Genomic DNA, 19231 nt, shown 5'->3' on the forward strand with positions numbered 1-19231 from the left:
AAATGTGTGCTCAAAATATTATAGAGCAATATAGCAAGAATGTGTTCAATTTTGACAAAAATTTGCCGAAATACATTTTTAACGTAGAAACATATTTTGGTAATAATGGTTCACAGAAGCAACTGCCTTCGCGAGATATATTTAATTGCACATAATATCACCTATATGAGTGTTTCAATATAAATATAAAGAACTTTTACTATGTATCGTTTTGATTATATTTTGATAATGACAGCACGAATTCAAACATGTGGATTAAGTGTACTTACATACATTTCATAATAAATTATGATAGGTATATCAAAATGTAAATCATATTTATTCTTAATAATAATGTGTCATTGTTTTGTTGTGCTGTTAGATATTTTATTGAATGCCAACTGTAAGCACATATTACGAATCAAATTAACCCGACATGTAGTTAAATGTCAGTTTCATATGTCATAGAAAAGTGCAATAGGTTTATGCACGACTGCATTTCGTATTTGCAAAGCAGTGATCGATTTTGAACTATATCTATGATATTTTTTATGCTAATCTAAGTTTGTATATATTGTTATAGATCTTATATATTTGAATACATTGTGAAAGATAAATTATAACCATTTTTTTTGAGTATTAATAACCATGGGCTGTAAAGTAAATTTGTATTAATTATTATAACACAATGATACTAGAAGTTCTAATTAACGTTTGCCAAATATTACAAGGTAGGTCAGGTATAACTTTTTTTATGACAATACGTTTAGCGTGCATTAAAATACCCGCATAACGAGAATATACGTACGTTTTGATGGCATTGTTTATATTGTATAATATGACATACATAATACTACTACAAAAGCCTTCGGGCTATAGCGGTTAACGTCCTCGATCTGAAGCTATAATAATGTTGGACTAATCTCGTTTCGCAAAATTACTCAATGCTATGACATTCAATTACACATATTATATAGGTAGTTGATAATAATTGCATATGAATGCCAGTCATTTATATTTCTCTTCCATGAAATGTTACTTAGCCATTTTATTGTTTTCAGTATTACTTAATAATAAATTAAAGCCTAATTATTACATTCTTTTGCAAAACACTTACTCGTAAAATTGCATTTATACGTCATAGTGTAATTCTTTTATGATTCAATTAATACACAAATCAACTTGTCAACAATATTTAGATAAAAATGCTCACTGAGCAAAAAAATGAATGATATTAGAATGTATTTTCAATATACTATTTCTTGGTTGGTAGGTATTAAATGAAAGAAAAAATAGATATTTAACCTTGTTTCGGCTACCTGTCACTTCAATCATACTATCGGTTGCTATGCAGCGAACCCTTATAATATTACATATTATGATATAAATAATTTGTACAATTTCAACGTTCATGTTTATTTGTATCATTTAAGATGTTTTTAGTCAGCTCTTGATGCCAAGACATCTTTTTACTTATATTAACAATAATTTTATATGAACTTACGTCTATATTCGTGTCTATTTTCTGGTTTTCATAAACTGCATTGGGGATCGCCAAAGGTCTTGATGATTTTTTATCCATCTTGAGTTCCAAAAGTGCGTCCACTTGACATGCGATGAAAAAGTCTTCAATGTATTTGTCACCACTTTTGGTTTAAATTGTTAGATTCTTTTATCGAAGCTTAGTTGTAGCGAAAAATTCACTTATAGTAATATTAAAAAATACACTACCCTAGTGTAGTTTAATAATTAAACTAAATTTAAGTATTTTTTGTACTTGAGTTTTGGCGCGTCAGATGATAATTTATCCGTTAGATGCCGGGAAAGCGCGGGAAAATTTCACCGCCTTTTCCACGTAAACGTAACTCGGACAAGTTAGCGACAAGTCTCTCTCACCCTTTCCGTGTCGGTACGACGGAGGAAAGTGCGCGCGGACCTCGCGGCAAGGCGACTAGAGTTGTACTGAAACTGTTGCGACAGAGAACGCCGGTTAAATATATAATATTCTCGTCAATGCATTTTCGGCCGATCTGCCGGCTGTACAAGTTTCGATCTCCGCGTGCACGCTTTTCCCTCGTCGAAATTCGGCGGAATTTGTTCGGTTTTTCTCTCGTAGACACCGCTACACATTTTGTGATCCCGCGAGACTTTTATGATGTCACAAAATGTTTAATAATAATAATGGTACAACCACGCGATGTTATTGTCACGTGCTATATTAAAATTCGAATTTCGTTTCGTAACGGTTGTAATCTGTTTACTCAAATGTCGCGCTTTTTCGTTTAAGTTTTCAATTTGTTTTTAAGGTTCATTAAGCACGTTTAATAAGATAATTGATTGGAAAATATTTTATTTTTAACAAAGTAGGTTCATTTAGTGCTAGGTACTGTTTATTATCATATTGTTCCCCATTGATACATAGTTTAATTTAATTGGTCATTGAAGTTAATGGCTCCAACAAACCACATCCGGTCTTAATCAGGCGTATCACGGGACCCTACGCTTGGTTGTAAAGAACCAGCATTTTTTATGACTGAATTAATTAATTGGTTGGTCATCAGCATCATCATCATTCGCAATACAATTAATTGGGTCACGGCCGCCTCTAAAAAACGTCTGCACTACCCTCTGTTTGCCACGCCTTCTTCCCTCTGCTGCCTTATCCTCAGGGCGAGGGTACTGTCTCTTTCAATAGTCCAACGGCGCCAGTTTAGGTGTACCTTTCTTTTCTTTGCCGGTCTATTGAGGAGGAGCCCCTGGGTTGGAGGTATTCAATCTTTCAGAAACGACCTGCCTAATCTAGTCGACCCACATTCACGTGGGAGACAATCGGTGGACCACTGTAGAGTGCGTCGTATAACTATACGCCGTATAATTTTCTCGTCATGGCCCATCTTCATCAACTACGACTCCGAAACCCCTTCTCAATATCTTTCTTTAAATATGTTAACTTTCCTCCTTTGATAAGAGTTATTCAGTTTAATTTTATGATAAGGCTATATTCTCCCATCCATAATATGTTAATGTGACGAGATAATATTATGTTATGAGGATTTTATAGAACTTTAATTTAGTTTTATTTTGTAGGAAACTTATGTGAAGTGTATCTGTAAACCGTATTAGGAGATGTTTGCCAGAGTAATTCATCTATTAAATTCTTTGCTGATGTCGTTTTGAGGAGTTCTTAGACTTTCTCAACAATGATAATATTGATAAGATATTAACATTATAATACATGTGATATTATAACATATCCAGTAAAAACTGATATAGTATACCGTCAACAAAATCTTTACTTTTACAAAAACTTCAATGTTCGTGTATCGGTTTTGTTAATTTTTTTTAATGATTTTACCGAGGCTTTGTCTACGACATCTAAAAGGGGATCCGCCGATCGGGTCCTCACTCCAATTCTGTTAAAAAAAACTTTACAATTTTGTCAAGCTCTTTCATTTAATGATTTATTTTTATTAGTTACAAGGTAAATTAAAATTTACACCCAAAGATCAAATAGTCCACTCTAATAGCGTATCTTGACAGATTTATACGAAAAATGGTTGTTAGCTATTCGCTCAACCCAGTGAGTTCATGCGCTGGCTCATAGGCTCTGCTAACCATTTAAGAGAAATTTTAGTAATTCTTTCATATTGTATTGATATATCAGGATTTATGTGTGCCGGCAAGTCTTCTGGTAATCTAATAGATAGTTTTGTTCATTATTCTAAACGTTGAATAAATTTGAGAATGGAACTGTATCTATATATTTAAAGTATACGTATTAAATAAAATTGCTCCAATCGTTCTTGGCAAATTAAAAATAATTGTATCGCGGAAGTTGTTCGTTATTTACAAAGTAATATTAGCAAATAAGATTAATATTGTTTAATATATATATATATATATATTAAATAAGTTATATTTTATTAAAATAATGACAGCAAGAAAACGCGTAATAATAATGTACGGCAGGTAACCTAGTATTAAAATGACATGTCCCCAGTTTACAAGGAAACATATATTATTGCGGTTGAATTGATTGCAATTACAACTTAAATATGTACCATCTTGAGGCATAAATACAGATTGGCTTATTCATAATGTATCCGACATGTGAGGAAAAATAAGATAAATGCGCTTTTAAATCCACAATTCGAAATTGATGTTTTATGAATATTGAAACAGTCGACAGGTAAATTGGACCGCATTAACCTGTGTTCGCTGCTCTGGACTGATATCTCAATGCGTTGGCCGCAGCATGGGGCATAAATCAGCATGGATGATTTATAAGAGACATATAATCAAGCAACCGAAATGCCTTGAAACGAAAAAAAGTGTGTAATGCCTCGCAAGTGTTTGAGCCGAGGCATTGGCGAAGAAAGGCACTGTCAAGGTTGTTATCTGGACTACTCTAATTATTATTTGTATCGAGAACAATATTAGCAGGATGCAAATTTGTAATACGCACCAACTATATGTAATATACATTTTAATTTATAACGTAATGCTATTTTATAAATACCATGCAAGTGATTATGAACATTTTGCAATATAGTAGCTTTTAAAATAAAATTATTATTAAAAAAAACTGACTTAGCGACGCCAACAATAGCCAAAAGCCATTGGCAATACTTAGAAGAATAAAACCAAATCTCTGCGTTTCCATTTATTGTTAGAACTGTAAAACTTAAATTGTAAGGTATATAGATCTCAATTAGTAAAAAACAAGTGTTTCGCTCCTTAGTAGAACATGACACTCCACATATTGAAGATTATAATATCAACAGACTTTTAACAAGGAATGATTGTTAACCATTTGCGCGACCCATTGGGTCCCAACTCCCACTCTATCAAAGATTTTTTCTATGATTTGTCTAATAGGTATGTTTCTGACGCTTCAACAACTTATTAGTCCATCTAGTTCTTTATAGGTATTTCCCAAAGTAAAATATTAGCTGATATTTTTTGCCAGCTTAAGGATATTCGATACACAAGCACTTCATTGTTTAAAAAACCAGAAAAAGACAAACTGGATGACAGAGGTGAATCGACTGGTTTTTTTTGCATTATTATTTAGATAATAGAGTCACGGTATTACTTTTGAATGTTTGCGCAAAAAATAAAATGCTGTCAAACCGCTGGACGAGTATTCAAATTGACAAAAGTAAATATTTATATTTTCAAATATCGCCCAGTAAAAAATGTGGTAGTATCGTGCATATTAATTTTATCCTATAGTAGTCGTAGAATTTTGAAAATTTATAATCAGCTCAGAATTTATTCAAGATTACATACTCTGCGATAGCTGAGTCATGCTCGAATGCATTGTGATGCAAATATTTGTGGTTTATACCCACTTTAAGTAGGTAGCGATGAAATATGTATATATATGGTGACACTTTCGTAAATTTTCTTGCCTCACAAAGGACCACTCCTAAAATATGTAACCAACAAAAAGAAAATATTGAGCACAGTGATTAATATTTTTCCTGTCCAGTCTTGGTGAACTTAATTTTACATGGCGTGCTTTGTGAAAAAATGTGGTTAGGTATATTATATTATTATTAGGTATATTCTCGAATATTAAAAAGAAAATGATGAAATATAATTGAAGATACAAATAACTTTGAAGATAACCTTATTTATATAAACGGAGCCTAAATATGTGAAGACAGACTAAAGAAAGGACCAAGTAGGTACCTACTAAGATCAATGATCAAATTAGGTAAAAGTCACTTCGAATTAGAGATTCATTAATTTATAGCAAACTTTACGCTGCATGTATTAGGTATGTCCAGAATAAAAAATATTTCAACACAATTTTAGATTCACTCACATAGTAAATTTTATAGATTATATATAAATGTGCCTTTATTGCTACATATTATTATTATGGGTGAAATTGTCTTATTTGTATCGAAGCCAATTTTTTTACATTATATTGCAAACGTAGCTGGCTATAAATTGCAGTGAAACAACAGAATAATAACTGTACAAATTATACAGGCAGTCAAGTATACCGAATGTGAGTATTTTCAAACGAAAAATCACGAAACTCGCGCATCTATGTTTTAAGCCGTGTACACACAACAAACGTCGACAACCTAATATGTTATTAAATTTAGTTTACCATGAAGTGTTAATCGCTTAATTTTCATTGATTCCGGAATTTAAAAGGAAAGCCAAGCGTAGTTGTCATGTTTATGATGTTGCGAACTCCAGTGTGTGCACGACTATACGTACCTACGTAATACCGTAACGTCAAAACGGCTGCCCAAGATGGCGGCTGTAAACAATGATTTAAAGCCGTCATATTGCAACCCGGTAACGTACAGAATAATATTTTTGCTATAGAAATCAATTCGACCACAAAAGAACGTTGCAATGTTTATTAGACCCCCTCTAGTTGTATTCCAAACACATTTTGTCTGTTCGTCATGTTGTCGATTACTGTAAAAAGTGTAAATCAATCCGAGCTGAATTTTAAATCTCGATCTTAGATTAAGGTATATTAGGGACATCAATCATATTATTGTAATTATATTTTCAACATTCACGATACGTACATTAATTACTTAATATGCAGTTGAAAAGAATTTACAATATTTCAATGAAGATTGGCCATACCAGAAGACTGACAACTGCCTGGCCGCAGTGTGCGTAGTCATTAATTCGGCTGATTGATAACAAGTTTTATTAGTTTTTTTGTTGTAAATACTATTTATTTCCCTTCATTAAAGTTCATTTGCCAACATCGTGCATCATATGATTACGTACGTAGATACGTTATAATCTTCCTTAATGGTATGGCTAGGTGTTGAATGACCGGAAATGAGAATAAGGGCATCCAAATGAGGAAAATACTTAACTTGTAAAAAAACAAAGCGTAATGAGGAATACGTACGATGACTTCACCATCGAAATGAGCATCTCGTCACCGTTTTAGCAAAACCATCTATGTGTCACTTTTATCAAAAATGACTTTTAAATACCACGTCATTCCTTATTTTTTTCTCTATAGGCCAGTAAAATGATCTATGTGTTGGGTAAACTCGCTCCGAAGTTATTTCAAAAAATAAAAAACAGCTATGTGTAAGGTTCAAAAACCACGGTTCACAAAAACAACTATGTGTATATTATAGTAACATATAAGTAAGATGGTATTTTGATATCGAGAGTGTAATGTTTTTTTACAGTTTGGCTACACATTGTTTGTTTCTATGTTATATGCTATGCATTATGGTCTTGCACGACGGTTTGAAAGATGCTTTCTCAAAAAGAGAGACAGGAAATATTCAATAATTTCTGGAAGATGCCTACATGGTCAATAGGGTATAGGCGAGAATTAATTTAAAAGTTGGATAAACAACTACAAACGCCTCGATGACAGTGGCCAATTGAAAGCAACAATGACAAGTAATAAGAATCTGACTGAAGATAAATAATTGGTAGTGCAACCAAAAATCAAAACGGAGAGATTTGTGGAAAAATGTTACATTATGGTTGGATCTAATTCCAAAGTTCCCACCCATTATTGCAGAGAAAATACCTCCAGGGTGTATGTGGAATCGTGTTTCCGATCCAAAATACAAATGCATGATGAATATAAAAAATGGTCTCTGGAAAATGGTCATAAAGCAGCTGAATATACTCCAGTATATTTACCACCAAAAAATCAGTATCCACCAACCACGTAAAGATCAGTGTGCCATCACTGCCATCTGCTGTAGTTATAAAATGAAGAATGTTTCAGAAATGGAATACAATAGCCACATTATTAAAAAAAAAAAAGATGCTAGAAGACCAAAAATGAAATGAAGGAGAGTACCAGAAGTATTACTGGACGGTTAGTAATCACAATGGATCTCCAAAGTGTGCTGCTATGTCCAAAACACAGGCACAAATGTATTATAAACAAAAGCTGCAACTACACAATTTCACCATATACATTCTTCATAATGTATCTTCTAATGAATTTGTCTCATCTCATCGAAAGCAGGACAATACAATGAAATAATTCTAATATCGGATGGGTGTGGATATCAAAACCGAAATAAATTATTCGCTACTGCTCTAAGTTATATCTTTAGAGAGAAAAAACATCGAGATTCAACAGCTTTTATAATATATATAATGAATCATTGCCAATATCACAGTCGAAATACATACATCTTCAGGAATTAAAAAGTGTAATAGAGAAAGATCACCACTATTTCTACGATAACCTAACATTTAAACCTGCTAATAGAAAGTAAACGAACTTATAAATATAATATCATCTCACTATTGCATTAATAATTAATAAAATGATATTGCAATTTATCACTAACGCACTATGTATATTTCAACTATTATTTATGTAACAGTTTTTCATGAATTTATTATTATTCACATTTTGATGAATAAATTAAACTATGTGTATTTACAAAACGGTCAAAACAACTTATGTGACATCACAAACTGTATTTTTATTATTTTTGTATTAAAAATAAAAGATTTTTGTAAACAAAATAATAATCTTAGACCATTTTCTGATTATAATAAAGCATTCTTCATAATTTTAATGTTTAAATGTAACATTATTTTTTTATTCAGTTTTATCCTTCTCCTGCACAATTTGAGAAAGTGCACATAGATGGTTTTGCTAAAACGGTGACGATCTGCAGTTAAAAATTATTTATATTAAATTGAGATGAATCATTATAAATGTCCTTTTGCATCTAATTTATTCGATACGTAGACAAGGAATTCCGCAGAGATTATTAGTCAACCGTAGAACAAAATATTTTATTAAGAATTTCGCATTGCCAATGAAATACCGAAAAATTATATTATGTTTCAATCTATGTTTACTTTTGCACAGTCATCGGATTTTTTTCTTTGTACACTTGTACATTTATTGTGTCAATGATCTCTTCCTTTCATAATCTCAGGGCTTCGACGCAATGCGAGATATTTTATCTTCTGCATTATTTTTAATTGTATTCGCGATGGAGTAGTGACAGCATCTTGTCTTGGGTCACGGGATTGAAATCCGAGGACTGTTATTTTTTTCAATGTGTGTTTGGATCCATAACAATGTCCCAAGAGGGCAAAGAACAAACCAACATTCCTCGTTAGAAAATATGTTAATATTACCTCTACTCCGTGGAGGGTTAATAAATGCCCTACTTATGAACAAAAATGATAGCATTTTTCACGTATTATAATGATTATTATTAATTCTAGCAGTGAACGTAACCATTTATTCTTCTACTCTAAGTCTGTATTTGGGACTTACTCAGTTTACATAACTACAACTACAATAACATTACTATATTATGACTAGTCAAGATGTAAAAGTTGTAGTAGTTATCGACCCAATACTAATTTATAGAATTATATTCAAAAGTAATTATTTCACTGTTTGTTTACTAAACAATATGTACGTAGTGTCTTTTTATAAATATTTGTTTTTATATATTTAACACACCTACATAATTCATACTTTGATTACTAAACGTAGAAAGATTTTTTTTACTATAAAAGCATAAAGGAGATCCTAAAAATTGAAGAAAAATTCAAATATGCCAAATTAATCATAATGTGTGGCTTGCGGTCCATAAATTCTATAATCGATGTAGTTCTATGTACCTAATAATATGATGTATTTATTGTGAAATTGTATGGTATTTTTTATTTAGCTATAGTTCTCCCAAAGATCCTATATATTATAATTATCAGTAGTGACTTAAATAATCGCAGAATATCGCAAAGATACCACTTCCATTATCACACATTTTATTACTTTATCGGCCGCCAGCTATGATTCAATAAGTTACCAAACCCCAACATAATATATGTAGCAAATAATAGTAGATTTATACATTTTTTTCAACAACATTTCTACACGAAAAGTCACCGCACGTCACTGTCACATAATATGCAGAATAATAAAATGGACAAGTTGAATCAACGCCTCTGAATTTCACAGTGAAATATAAAAAGTTCACATACAAAGCAATCAAATACTTAATCTTCTGTTGGCTATCCCGAGAAGCATGCATGTTAGACTTATTTCCTTTTTCCTTTCACATTTAAAAATCTAATATATAAAAATTAATATTTGTGTGTTTGTTTGTTCGTATTTAATGCGCAGCTATACCGTTCATCCGATTGCGATAAAACTTTGTAAACTTATTGCTTGCACTTGCGGGAAGAGTATAGGCTATACTAATATATAAAAATGAATGTCTGTCTGTCTGTCTGTGTGTCTGTCCCGTATGCGTTCCTATACCATTCATCCGATTGCAATGCAATTTTGGTAAGTGGTTGTATGCATACCCATAAAGGTTTCTGAATTAGAAAAATCATCATCTTCTTCTTCTTCTTCATTATATTTTCTTTTATTCGTATGGTTCCTATACCATTCATCCGATTGCAATGAAATTTTGGTAAGTGGTTGTATGCACACCCATAAAGGTTTCTAAATTAGAAAAATCATCATCTTCTTCTTCTTCTTCATTCTATCTTCTTTTATTCGTATGGTCCCTATACCATTTATCCGATTGCGATGAAACCTTCATCAGTTGTTGTGGTAACACCCGCAATAGTTTTTGAATTAGTACAACCATCTTCTTCTTCTTCTTCTTCTTCTTCTATTCTATATTCTTCTATTCGTATGCGTTCCTATTCCATTCATCCGATTGCAATAAAATTTTCGTCAGTAATTGTGCCAACACCCGCAAAGGTTTCTGAATTAGTACATTTATCTTCTTCTTCTTCTTCTTCTTCATTCTATCTTCTTTTATTCGTATGGTCCCTATACCATTCATCCGATTGCAATGAAACCTTCATCAGTTATTGTGGTAACACCCGCAATGGTTTTTTAATTAGTACAACCATCTTCTTCTTCTTCTTCTATTCTATATTCTTCTATTCGTATGCGTTCCTATTCTATTCATCCGATTGCAATAAAATTTTCGTTAGTAATTGTGCCTACACCCGCGAAGGTTTCTGAATTAGTACAACCATCTTCTTCTTCTTCTTCTTCTTCATTCTATCTTCTTTTATTCGTATGGTCCCTATACCATTTATCCGATTGCGATGAAACCTTCGTCAGTTGTTGTGGTAACACCCGCAATGGTTTTTGAATTAGTACAACTATCTTCTTCTTCTTCTATTCTATATTCTTCTATTCGTATGCGTTTCTATTCCATTCATCCGATTGCAACAAATTTTTCGTCAGTAATTGTGCCAACACCCGCGAAGGTTTCTGAATTGGTACAACCATCTTCTTCTTCTATTCTATCTTCTATTCGTATGCGTTCCTATACCATTCATCCGATTGCAATGAAATTTTGATCAACTGTTGTGCTCACGCCGCAAAGGTCTCTGAATTGTTACAACTATTTTCTTTTTCTTCTATTCTATCTTCTTCTATTTGTATGCGTTCTTATACCATTCATCCGATTGCGATGAAATTTTGACCAGTTGTTGTGAGCATGCCCGCGATGAGTTCTGAATTAGTACAACCATCTTCTTCTTCTTCTATTCGTATGCGTTCCTATACCATTCATCCGATTGCAATGAAACTTTGGTGAGTTGTTGTGCCCTTGCCCGCAAAGGTTTCTGAATTACTACAATCATCTTTTTCTTCTTCTATTTGTATGCGTTCTTATGCCATTCATCCGATTGTGATGAAATTTTGACCAGTTGTTGTGCGCAAGCCCGCGAAGGTTTTTGAATTAGTACAACCATCTTCTTCTTCTTCTATTCGTATGCGTTCCTATACCATTAATCCGATTGCAATGAAACTTTGGTGAGTTGTCATGCGCATGCCCACGAAGGTTTCTGAATTATAAAATCATCTTCTTATACTATTCGTATGCGTTCCTATACCATTCATCCGATTGCGATGAAACTTTTGTCAGTTGTGTGCGGTTTCTAAATTATTATTATATAACATACAAAGTTTGTTGTTTGTTTGTTCCATCCAATTTTGATTTTTTTTTTACTACATATTTATAACATTAATAACGTTTTCATATTTTGGATTCGATATTAATTTAGTGTTCTTATGTTTGACCTTTACTCCTATTATAATTATTTTCATATTGCCATATTGTATTACACAGATATTTTAATATTAAAGAAATAATTACCTCTTATTATTTTTCAAATATCTAAGATAAATATAACCACGAAGCGACCCCGTGCGAAGCCGGGTACTTCAGCTAGTACTTAATAAAAACATATTCATAGATTTCACAGATTTCGGCTTGAAACGTTTTCTTTGACTGAATAAGTCGAATTCAAACAACATACTCTTTACATATTTTGTCTTACCAGCGCATTCAGTGTATAACTGGCCATTAACGTTGAACATGATGTGGCATTACAGTAAATTTTAAATGCCATCCGATTCGTCGATTTTATCTCCTGATGTGCGCAACGAGTGCTACCGGGTTTATTAAATGCTACTTATACGCCCGCCAGGAAAAACATTCAAACATACAGGTGTCCTGTACCACTTGAAAATGTTACCTACAACCTTTTTGTCAACGTCGGTGTTTTAATTAAGGCTTGATAATTATCGTCTAGCTACAGCGTTTCGTAACCTTTTTGAAAGTGCGTACCACCACCACCGAACGAAAAATTGAAAATTTGCCGCTAATAAATACACTTAATTGTATTGCCATATATTTTTCGATTCTAATGAATATTGGCAAATACGATTAACAATCAATATCTCTACTTCGGAACCCAATGTCCACTATAGTTAGGCCGCGGCACGAAACTGCGAATTTAGATCATTGTGCTACTTATTACTCGTACTTTAAACGCAATATGGTAAACTGTTTGTACAAAAATTTGAATGAAAAATGTAATCGAAAATTCACTGCGAACAGGTTACCGGTAATAAATAACTAGCACTACCATCGTAAGTCGCAGCAGCCTGTTTATAGACGGCCTTGCTCGGATCCAGAGTGTTTTAAGTCAAATTTTGCTGTAAATAAGTCAAAAGTACAGATTTTGTAGGCGCCTGAATTATCATATTTTTCAAATCCAGTTAACACTTCGAGTCTATTTATAACAGAACCCCGAAATTCTTAAAATAACAAAGCGGTAAATACAATTGATATTGCATTAAGCATCTACGTTTTCTAGAAAGTGATCTTCTTGAGAATATGTTGCCTGGCTCTTAAATACATTATAGGTACCTCCATAAACATTGATCATCAATAATATTGTTTAATAGTATGCGTGTACTTGCTTCTCATAAATTAGACTGTATAGTGTATATGTTACTTAATTTAAACCTAACAATATATAATACTTTTAGGTTGTAAATTTCTATTCTACTATTCATAATATGAATTCTCCCGGTAGGTATCACTGGTTGAGAACCGGCACATTAGTTATTCACTTTAAGTTATTCATTTTTATAATCAATAGGTAATAAATTTCGCTTGAGTGATTAGGATAGGTCGTTTTTATCATCATTTTAATATTATAAAAACTGCATTCATATATTTTTTACTATTCAATGAAACAACATAATATTAATATTCCAATAACATGTCCGTATTTTAAATTTAAAGCTCAACAGAAGTTTCACAATACCTGAATATAACTACATTAACATTTCAGTTGAATACCTACTACTAGCATTGTAATAACAATAACATAACTATCGAAGACATGTATTATATATATTTAATGGGAGCTGATATGTTATTAGATTAATTTAAAATACTCATAGTTGTTAAAAGTAGTAGAAACATACTACGGGCCCTTTCAATTAATTTTGTAATTAACGTGTTAATTTGCATTTGAAAAGTAATTAGCAAAAACACAATTTTGTGCGGCCCGTAAGCTATGGGTTAAGCAGTCTTTGTCTACTAACTAACTTCGCCCTGTCATGCCCCAGTGTCGGGACATAGAATGTCGCGCTACTTCCCTCGATTTATCGCCACGTCTCGCGCCTCCCATTTTGTAGTACCGCTGTAGGTTATTGGAGGGGTCGGCCACAGTGACGAAACCTTTGACGTTGTGCCACAAGGGTTTGGAGTGTGACAACTTCAATCACCGAGGACTGGCGTTTCTGCTCACGAGCTTCAATGTTTGTAACGCGTGCGTGCTCCTGTATGGCTTCTGAGGTCTCGACTTTTGAGCGTTGAGAATCGATGTCTACACCGAATCTTGGGTGTACATTGGTACGACTTTGTATTATAACTGACATATTATTTTCATGTATGTAGTCAATGTCTTATATTGTTCTTATTTTCGATTTAAAATTCAATCATATTATGATTGTCTTAACAACACTCATAACTCATAACTTAACTAATATAGATTTAAAAAAGATAAGTGTCATCAACGGACCATAAATAACTAGGTATAATAATCACTAAGTTTATAGTTCGGTACTTACCAATGAATGCGAAAATGTAATGATAGACATAATTGATGAAACTTCTTACTACGGCTAGCGTGATTTTTTAATAGTCGGCTGAAAAAAACGCCTTCTGTACGTGCCATTAAAAAGGTCATATACCTATATATGTAAATATTTTTTTACAATGATTGTTTTTTACCGTCCCTAAAAAATATAAGTATCATTCGTTTCGTGCTTGGGGTGTTTTTTAATCTATAATGCCAGACCAGATCACTTGGCGAAGTCGTGGCTAGCCCGTAGGTTTTTTTTCATCAAATATCAATGTTTAAAAATAGCCTAACAGGAAAATATCGGTATTTTTTTTTATTGTGTGTATTGATGTTGTTTCACACGCAAAAAATGCGACTGTGATTACTGATTATATTTTGTTCTAGTTGTTCAATCAATTAATGTGCTATAAAATATTAATCGTGACGCCTTTTATTTTTATATTACAATAATATTTATTATATACACCAACACTTTTAACGCATTGCAAATGCATACCTATTAATTAGATACGTTTTTTCATTTATTAAATAATAACGGCTAAGTAAATCCCCCCCCCCCCCCCCTTAGAGTAGTGAGTGCTAGAGTGCCAGTCTCTGAAGCTGTTGTTACGGGTGCGAATCCAGCATATGTTAAAAAACTAAATGTTGTTTTTCAATGTGTGTTTGATCCAGAGAATTTACATAATGGGTTGGGAGAATTATTAACAATCATTTCTATTTAGAATGTCTGTTAATATAACCTCCACTATCCCGTTTAAGAACGAAAATTAAAAAAAAAACCCTTTTTAATCGTAAGTTATCAAAACACATAGGTATATAATTAACATTCCATCTTGACGGACCACAATCATTAGTTTAAAAATTTCTCGATACGGACGAAACCGGTTTTGATCTTAAATATTGTGTTTGGGTGAAGAATAAATCTTAATTAAATTTATATTAAGCATTAACAACTGTATCTCCAGTAATATACACTACAATACCTACTTCATATTATTTGTATTCATACCAATAGTTTGCTACGTAACCAGCAAAACTATTAAGCACCTGCATTCATAATAAAATACATACATTTGGAAAGGCAGTTTAAAATTCGCATTTTTACACATATTTAACTATGTAGTACCTATCTACATGTAGGTATCAGTGGCAAAGGGTAGAGGTAGGTTGTTAAGATCCGACATAGAAGGCTTACATTAAACTTTGTCAATCATTCATATTTTTTTTATTGAACTAAGACTACAGTTTACAGATGGTATTTGTAAATTTTCAAAAACCAATAATTAAACCTTGCTTAAACCAAACCATAATAGTTTTGGTATGCTATGAGCGATTGGACAAAATTGTGCATACTTTTTCATGTTTTCCTTGAATATTACAAATATTAGTTAGTTTTTTTTAAATTCATTAAGCCCTGGCTAAACCAAACCATAGTAGATAAAAATATTATTCTATCTATAAAATATCCAACATTATGTATAGTTTAAAAGGATAATAATTGTAGATATTTTATCGATAGACTAGCTGACCTGGCAAACGTTGTTCTGCAATATAAATTATTTCTAGTGAATATTTTGGTTGTTAAATAAAAAATAACGAATGTATCGTAAGTGTGTGGGGATGGGATCTATGACAGAAAGAGGAATAGAGCGCTGTAGACGATGACCGCCGATAAAAACAAAAAACATCAACCATTCATTTTCTCAATTCAAAATGAGTAATGATGTTCATAATGAATGAATTACCTGTGACAGGATCTCGTTGTTTAATGTTTATGCAATATCCGTCTTGTCCCTTCCAGAAAATTAGCGGATATTGGAGAGCGTCGTATGAACGGTGTGTGTCAGCGATGAACTCCAGATTATTGTTTCTTCTTCGAATCACGATTTTTCGCGTCGATGTGCGGTCGCCAACCATGATTCCAGCAATGTCGTCAACAACAGGCACATTGAATCGACGCACGTGCTCTCCAGCTGGTGTTTTATCAGTATTGATGACAATGGCGTGATTGTCACTTTGCAATTCGTGCATGTGTGCTTTGAAGAATTTCAATAATTCATTGTACTCATTCAACAGGGCGTCCAGTTCGCCGACGATGCGCCTGGCATTAAGCGAATTGAGGCTATTGTAGCCGCAACGTGCATCCACATGATTGATGTCCTTACCGCCCATTAATTAGATTTGTAAAAATTTATGTGGTTCGTTTGGCATTGGCAACAATGAGCCTACTTTGTGGTATACTTGGCCTTTGATTTTGAACGTAGAATGGAATTGTTGACCATTTGCCGCAGTATAGTGAACTATTTCTGTTGCTCCGAACGAAGTCATTTGGAAACATGAATTGAATGTGCGAATGGACTTCAGGAACAGGTTTGAATCTGGAACCGTGCCGATGAGCAAGCCGTTCAATGGTTCTGGTGGTATCTCAATTTCTGGTAGTTGCACTTTTCCTAATGCGCAACACATCCCGGCTGACTCATGTTTGAATTTGAGCGCATGACAATGGAGACATTCTTTGTCCATAGCACCAATCAGCACTTTCGGATGAGCGGAATATTCAATATCTGGCTCGTACTCGAATGCGAGACGAAGTAACGAAGCGGATGTTAATGTTCGATGTACTTGTTGGCGTTGTCGGTCATTTGCTCTGCGTATGTTAACTATAAACCGGCGGGCTTGGCTCCGTTCCAATTGTCGTTGTTGATTTCGTTCAGCTCGTGCCTCTTGTGATTAAGATGCACGCAATTGTGACATGCTTACACGCACATTTTTGTTATCTTGTTGGATTTGTTCGTCTGTTCTTTCTGCTCTACTATTTCGCATGTTTGTTGCTTTATTCGTTCGACGGCCCAAATGGCCCCCCTTGCGTCTTGCTGGCATTGTGACTTTGATACACGCACATAAAAATAGATAAATTAAAATAAATCGTACAAAATTTTGCACGCAATGCGTTGTGATATGCCGAATGAAATGTCAAAATGACGCGACGCTTCTCTTGAATTCTTCTTGGACGTAGCGCCATCTGTCATTCAACAACATAAATAATTTCGTTCTGTTTGAAATACGAACGACGGTTAAATTTGTTCATACAAAAATAATAAAATCGCGATTAAAAAATGGGAGGGTGGGGGTAGGAGAGTAAAAATTTGGGGTTATAGGTATTTTTTTATGCCAAATAATAAAAAAAATACAAAAAAAAAATACAAAAAAAAAATGTCAAAAAAATAAAAGAAAATTTTTCTGAATAGAGATACCCTAATCACCTAGCGGTATGAAATATACTTGTTGACCTATTCTCATACCTAACAAATATACATAAAAAAATTCATAAAAATCGGTCGAGCCATTTCGGAGGAGTTCGACCACAAACATCGTGACACGAAATTTTTATATATATAGAGATGATTATTTTTTGATTATTATGTATTATGGCTTAGTTTCGCAGTGCTTATTTAAATTTTACTTATGGCTGACAAAGTTTATTGCAGACTATTTATGTCAGATCTTAACAGCCTACCTCCACCCTTCGCCACTGGTAGGTATGCGTTATGCTTCAGAGTAAACTGCTTTCCGATTTGGAAGGTCGACTATAATGTGTTAAAATTAAACATTTTCAGTGTTGTGTATTTTTTTTGTAAAGTCACACCACTGCTTTGCCTACTTTTTATAGACGTCATCTATCATAATTTAAATACGTCTTCCTCAAGACGGGACTATGTGAAGTCACTGACGGCAAAAAATAGCGAATGGAAAGCAGAATTTTCCCCATATGAATTATGTATGAGATCTTCCTGTTGTGTGGATTTTTTTTATAACGGCAGTGATAACTATAAAAAACTTGTAAGTTGATTTTTTTATTCGTTTAGCTTTAGACGTTAGATTTTTTCAGAGATGATGAAAAAATAAAAAGCCTTTGTAGGTAGATCTGAACAAGATAGACATTAACTGTTCTCACTTTATAAATTGATATGTAGATATATTGATAAATGGCGTTTTCCTTTTATTGCATCTGTTTAACATATATTATTTTTATTATTACCTACTACTTAAATCCTTACTGGATATATGTAGGCGAGCAAACCATGTTATGTGTATTTATATTATACGGTACTAGGTATGATATTCGTTTGTGCCAACTTTGATAGCCATCTTTTGATCGACTATTGTGCTTCACCCTTCACAGTCCATATTTTAGGATGTACTAAAGACTTGTTCGCTCCCGGTGGGCTGATGCTCTTTATATGCTACGCGTTTAATGAAGAGTACCCAAAACTTCTTCGGTCTACGACAAACATGTAAAATTTTTTTTTTTTGAATGCGTTTTTGACGCATTGTCGATAGCCATTTCTAAACAGTCACATGTTTCTAGTCCTACCGAATTCCGATAATACTATTATTGTAATAGTAATTAATAAAACTTATTTTTAGACTTAAACATATTTATTTTAATTGGATAAATTATCATACATCTAAAATCGAAGTAGTGATATAAAAACGCTAACCCCGGGGTTCCATGAAACGTTTTCATGGATTCCAAAAATTTCGTAAATCTTGATTTTTGTTTTTTTTTTTTATTAAGTACCTAGGTACCTAGTATATCGATCCTTCTTTTGCCGGGGTTCCTAAGAAATAATATTTAAGGCAATCGGCGTTAGAAATTTGAAGACCACTGATCTAGAGCAACATTGTAATAAAACAAAATAATATGTAAAGTTCAATTAATGACTTGTTAAGCGAAATGTATCTTAACAATTGAAAATGTGGCCATAAATAAAAACGTACATTTAAAGATGTTATTTGATAATAAGTAGGTACTGTGGTAGTA

At 33.0% G+C, this 19231-nt stretch overlaps 2 protein-coding genes across 2 annotated transcripts in view; one reads left to right on the plus strand and one right to left on the minus strand.

Annotated features, from left to right (window-relative positions):
* LOC147068173 (uncharacterized) overlaps positions 1 to 1954 on the minus strand; it is a 55887-nt gene extending 53933 nt beyond the window's left edge. The window contains exon 1 of the mRNA XM_085952790.1: positions 1484 to 1954. Within this exon, the coding sequence (XP_085808916.1) occupies positions 1484 to 1561 (78 nt within the window). The 5' untranslated portion in view covers positions 1562 to 1954. The remainder of the gene's footprint in view (positions 1 to 1483) is intronic.
* Positions 1 to 19231, plus strand: part of nudC (nuclear distribution C, dynein complex regulator) — a 173621-nt gene that overhangs the window by 57990 nt on the left and 96400 nt on the right. The window lies entirely within an intron of this gene.

Source organism: Rhyacophila brunnea, unplaced genomic scaffold, assembly GCF_057557595.1.
Source record: "Rhyacophila brunnea isolate RB1 unplaced genomic scaffold, BYU_Rbru_1.0 scaffold_3, whole genome shotgun sequence".
NCBI classification, from domain to species: domain Eukaryota; kingdom Metazoa; phylum Arthropoda; class Insecta; order Trichoptera; family Rhyacophilidae; genus Rhyacophila; species Rhyacophila brunnea.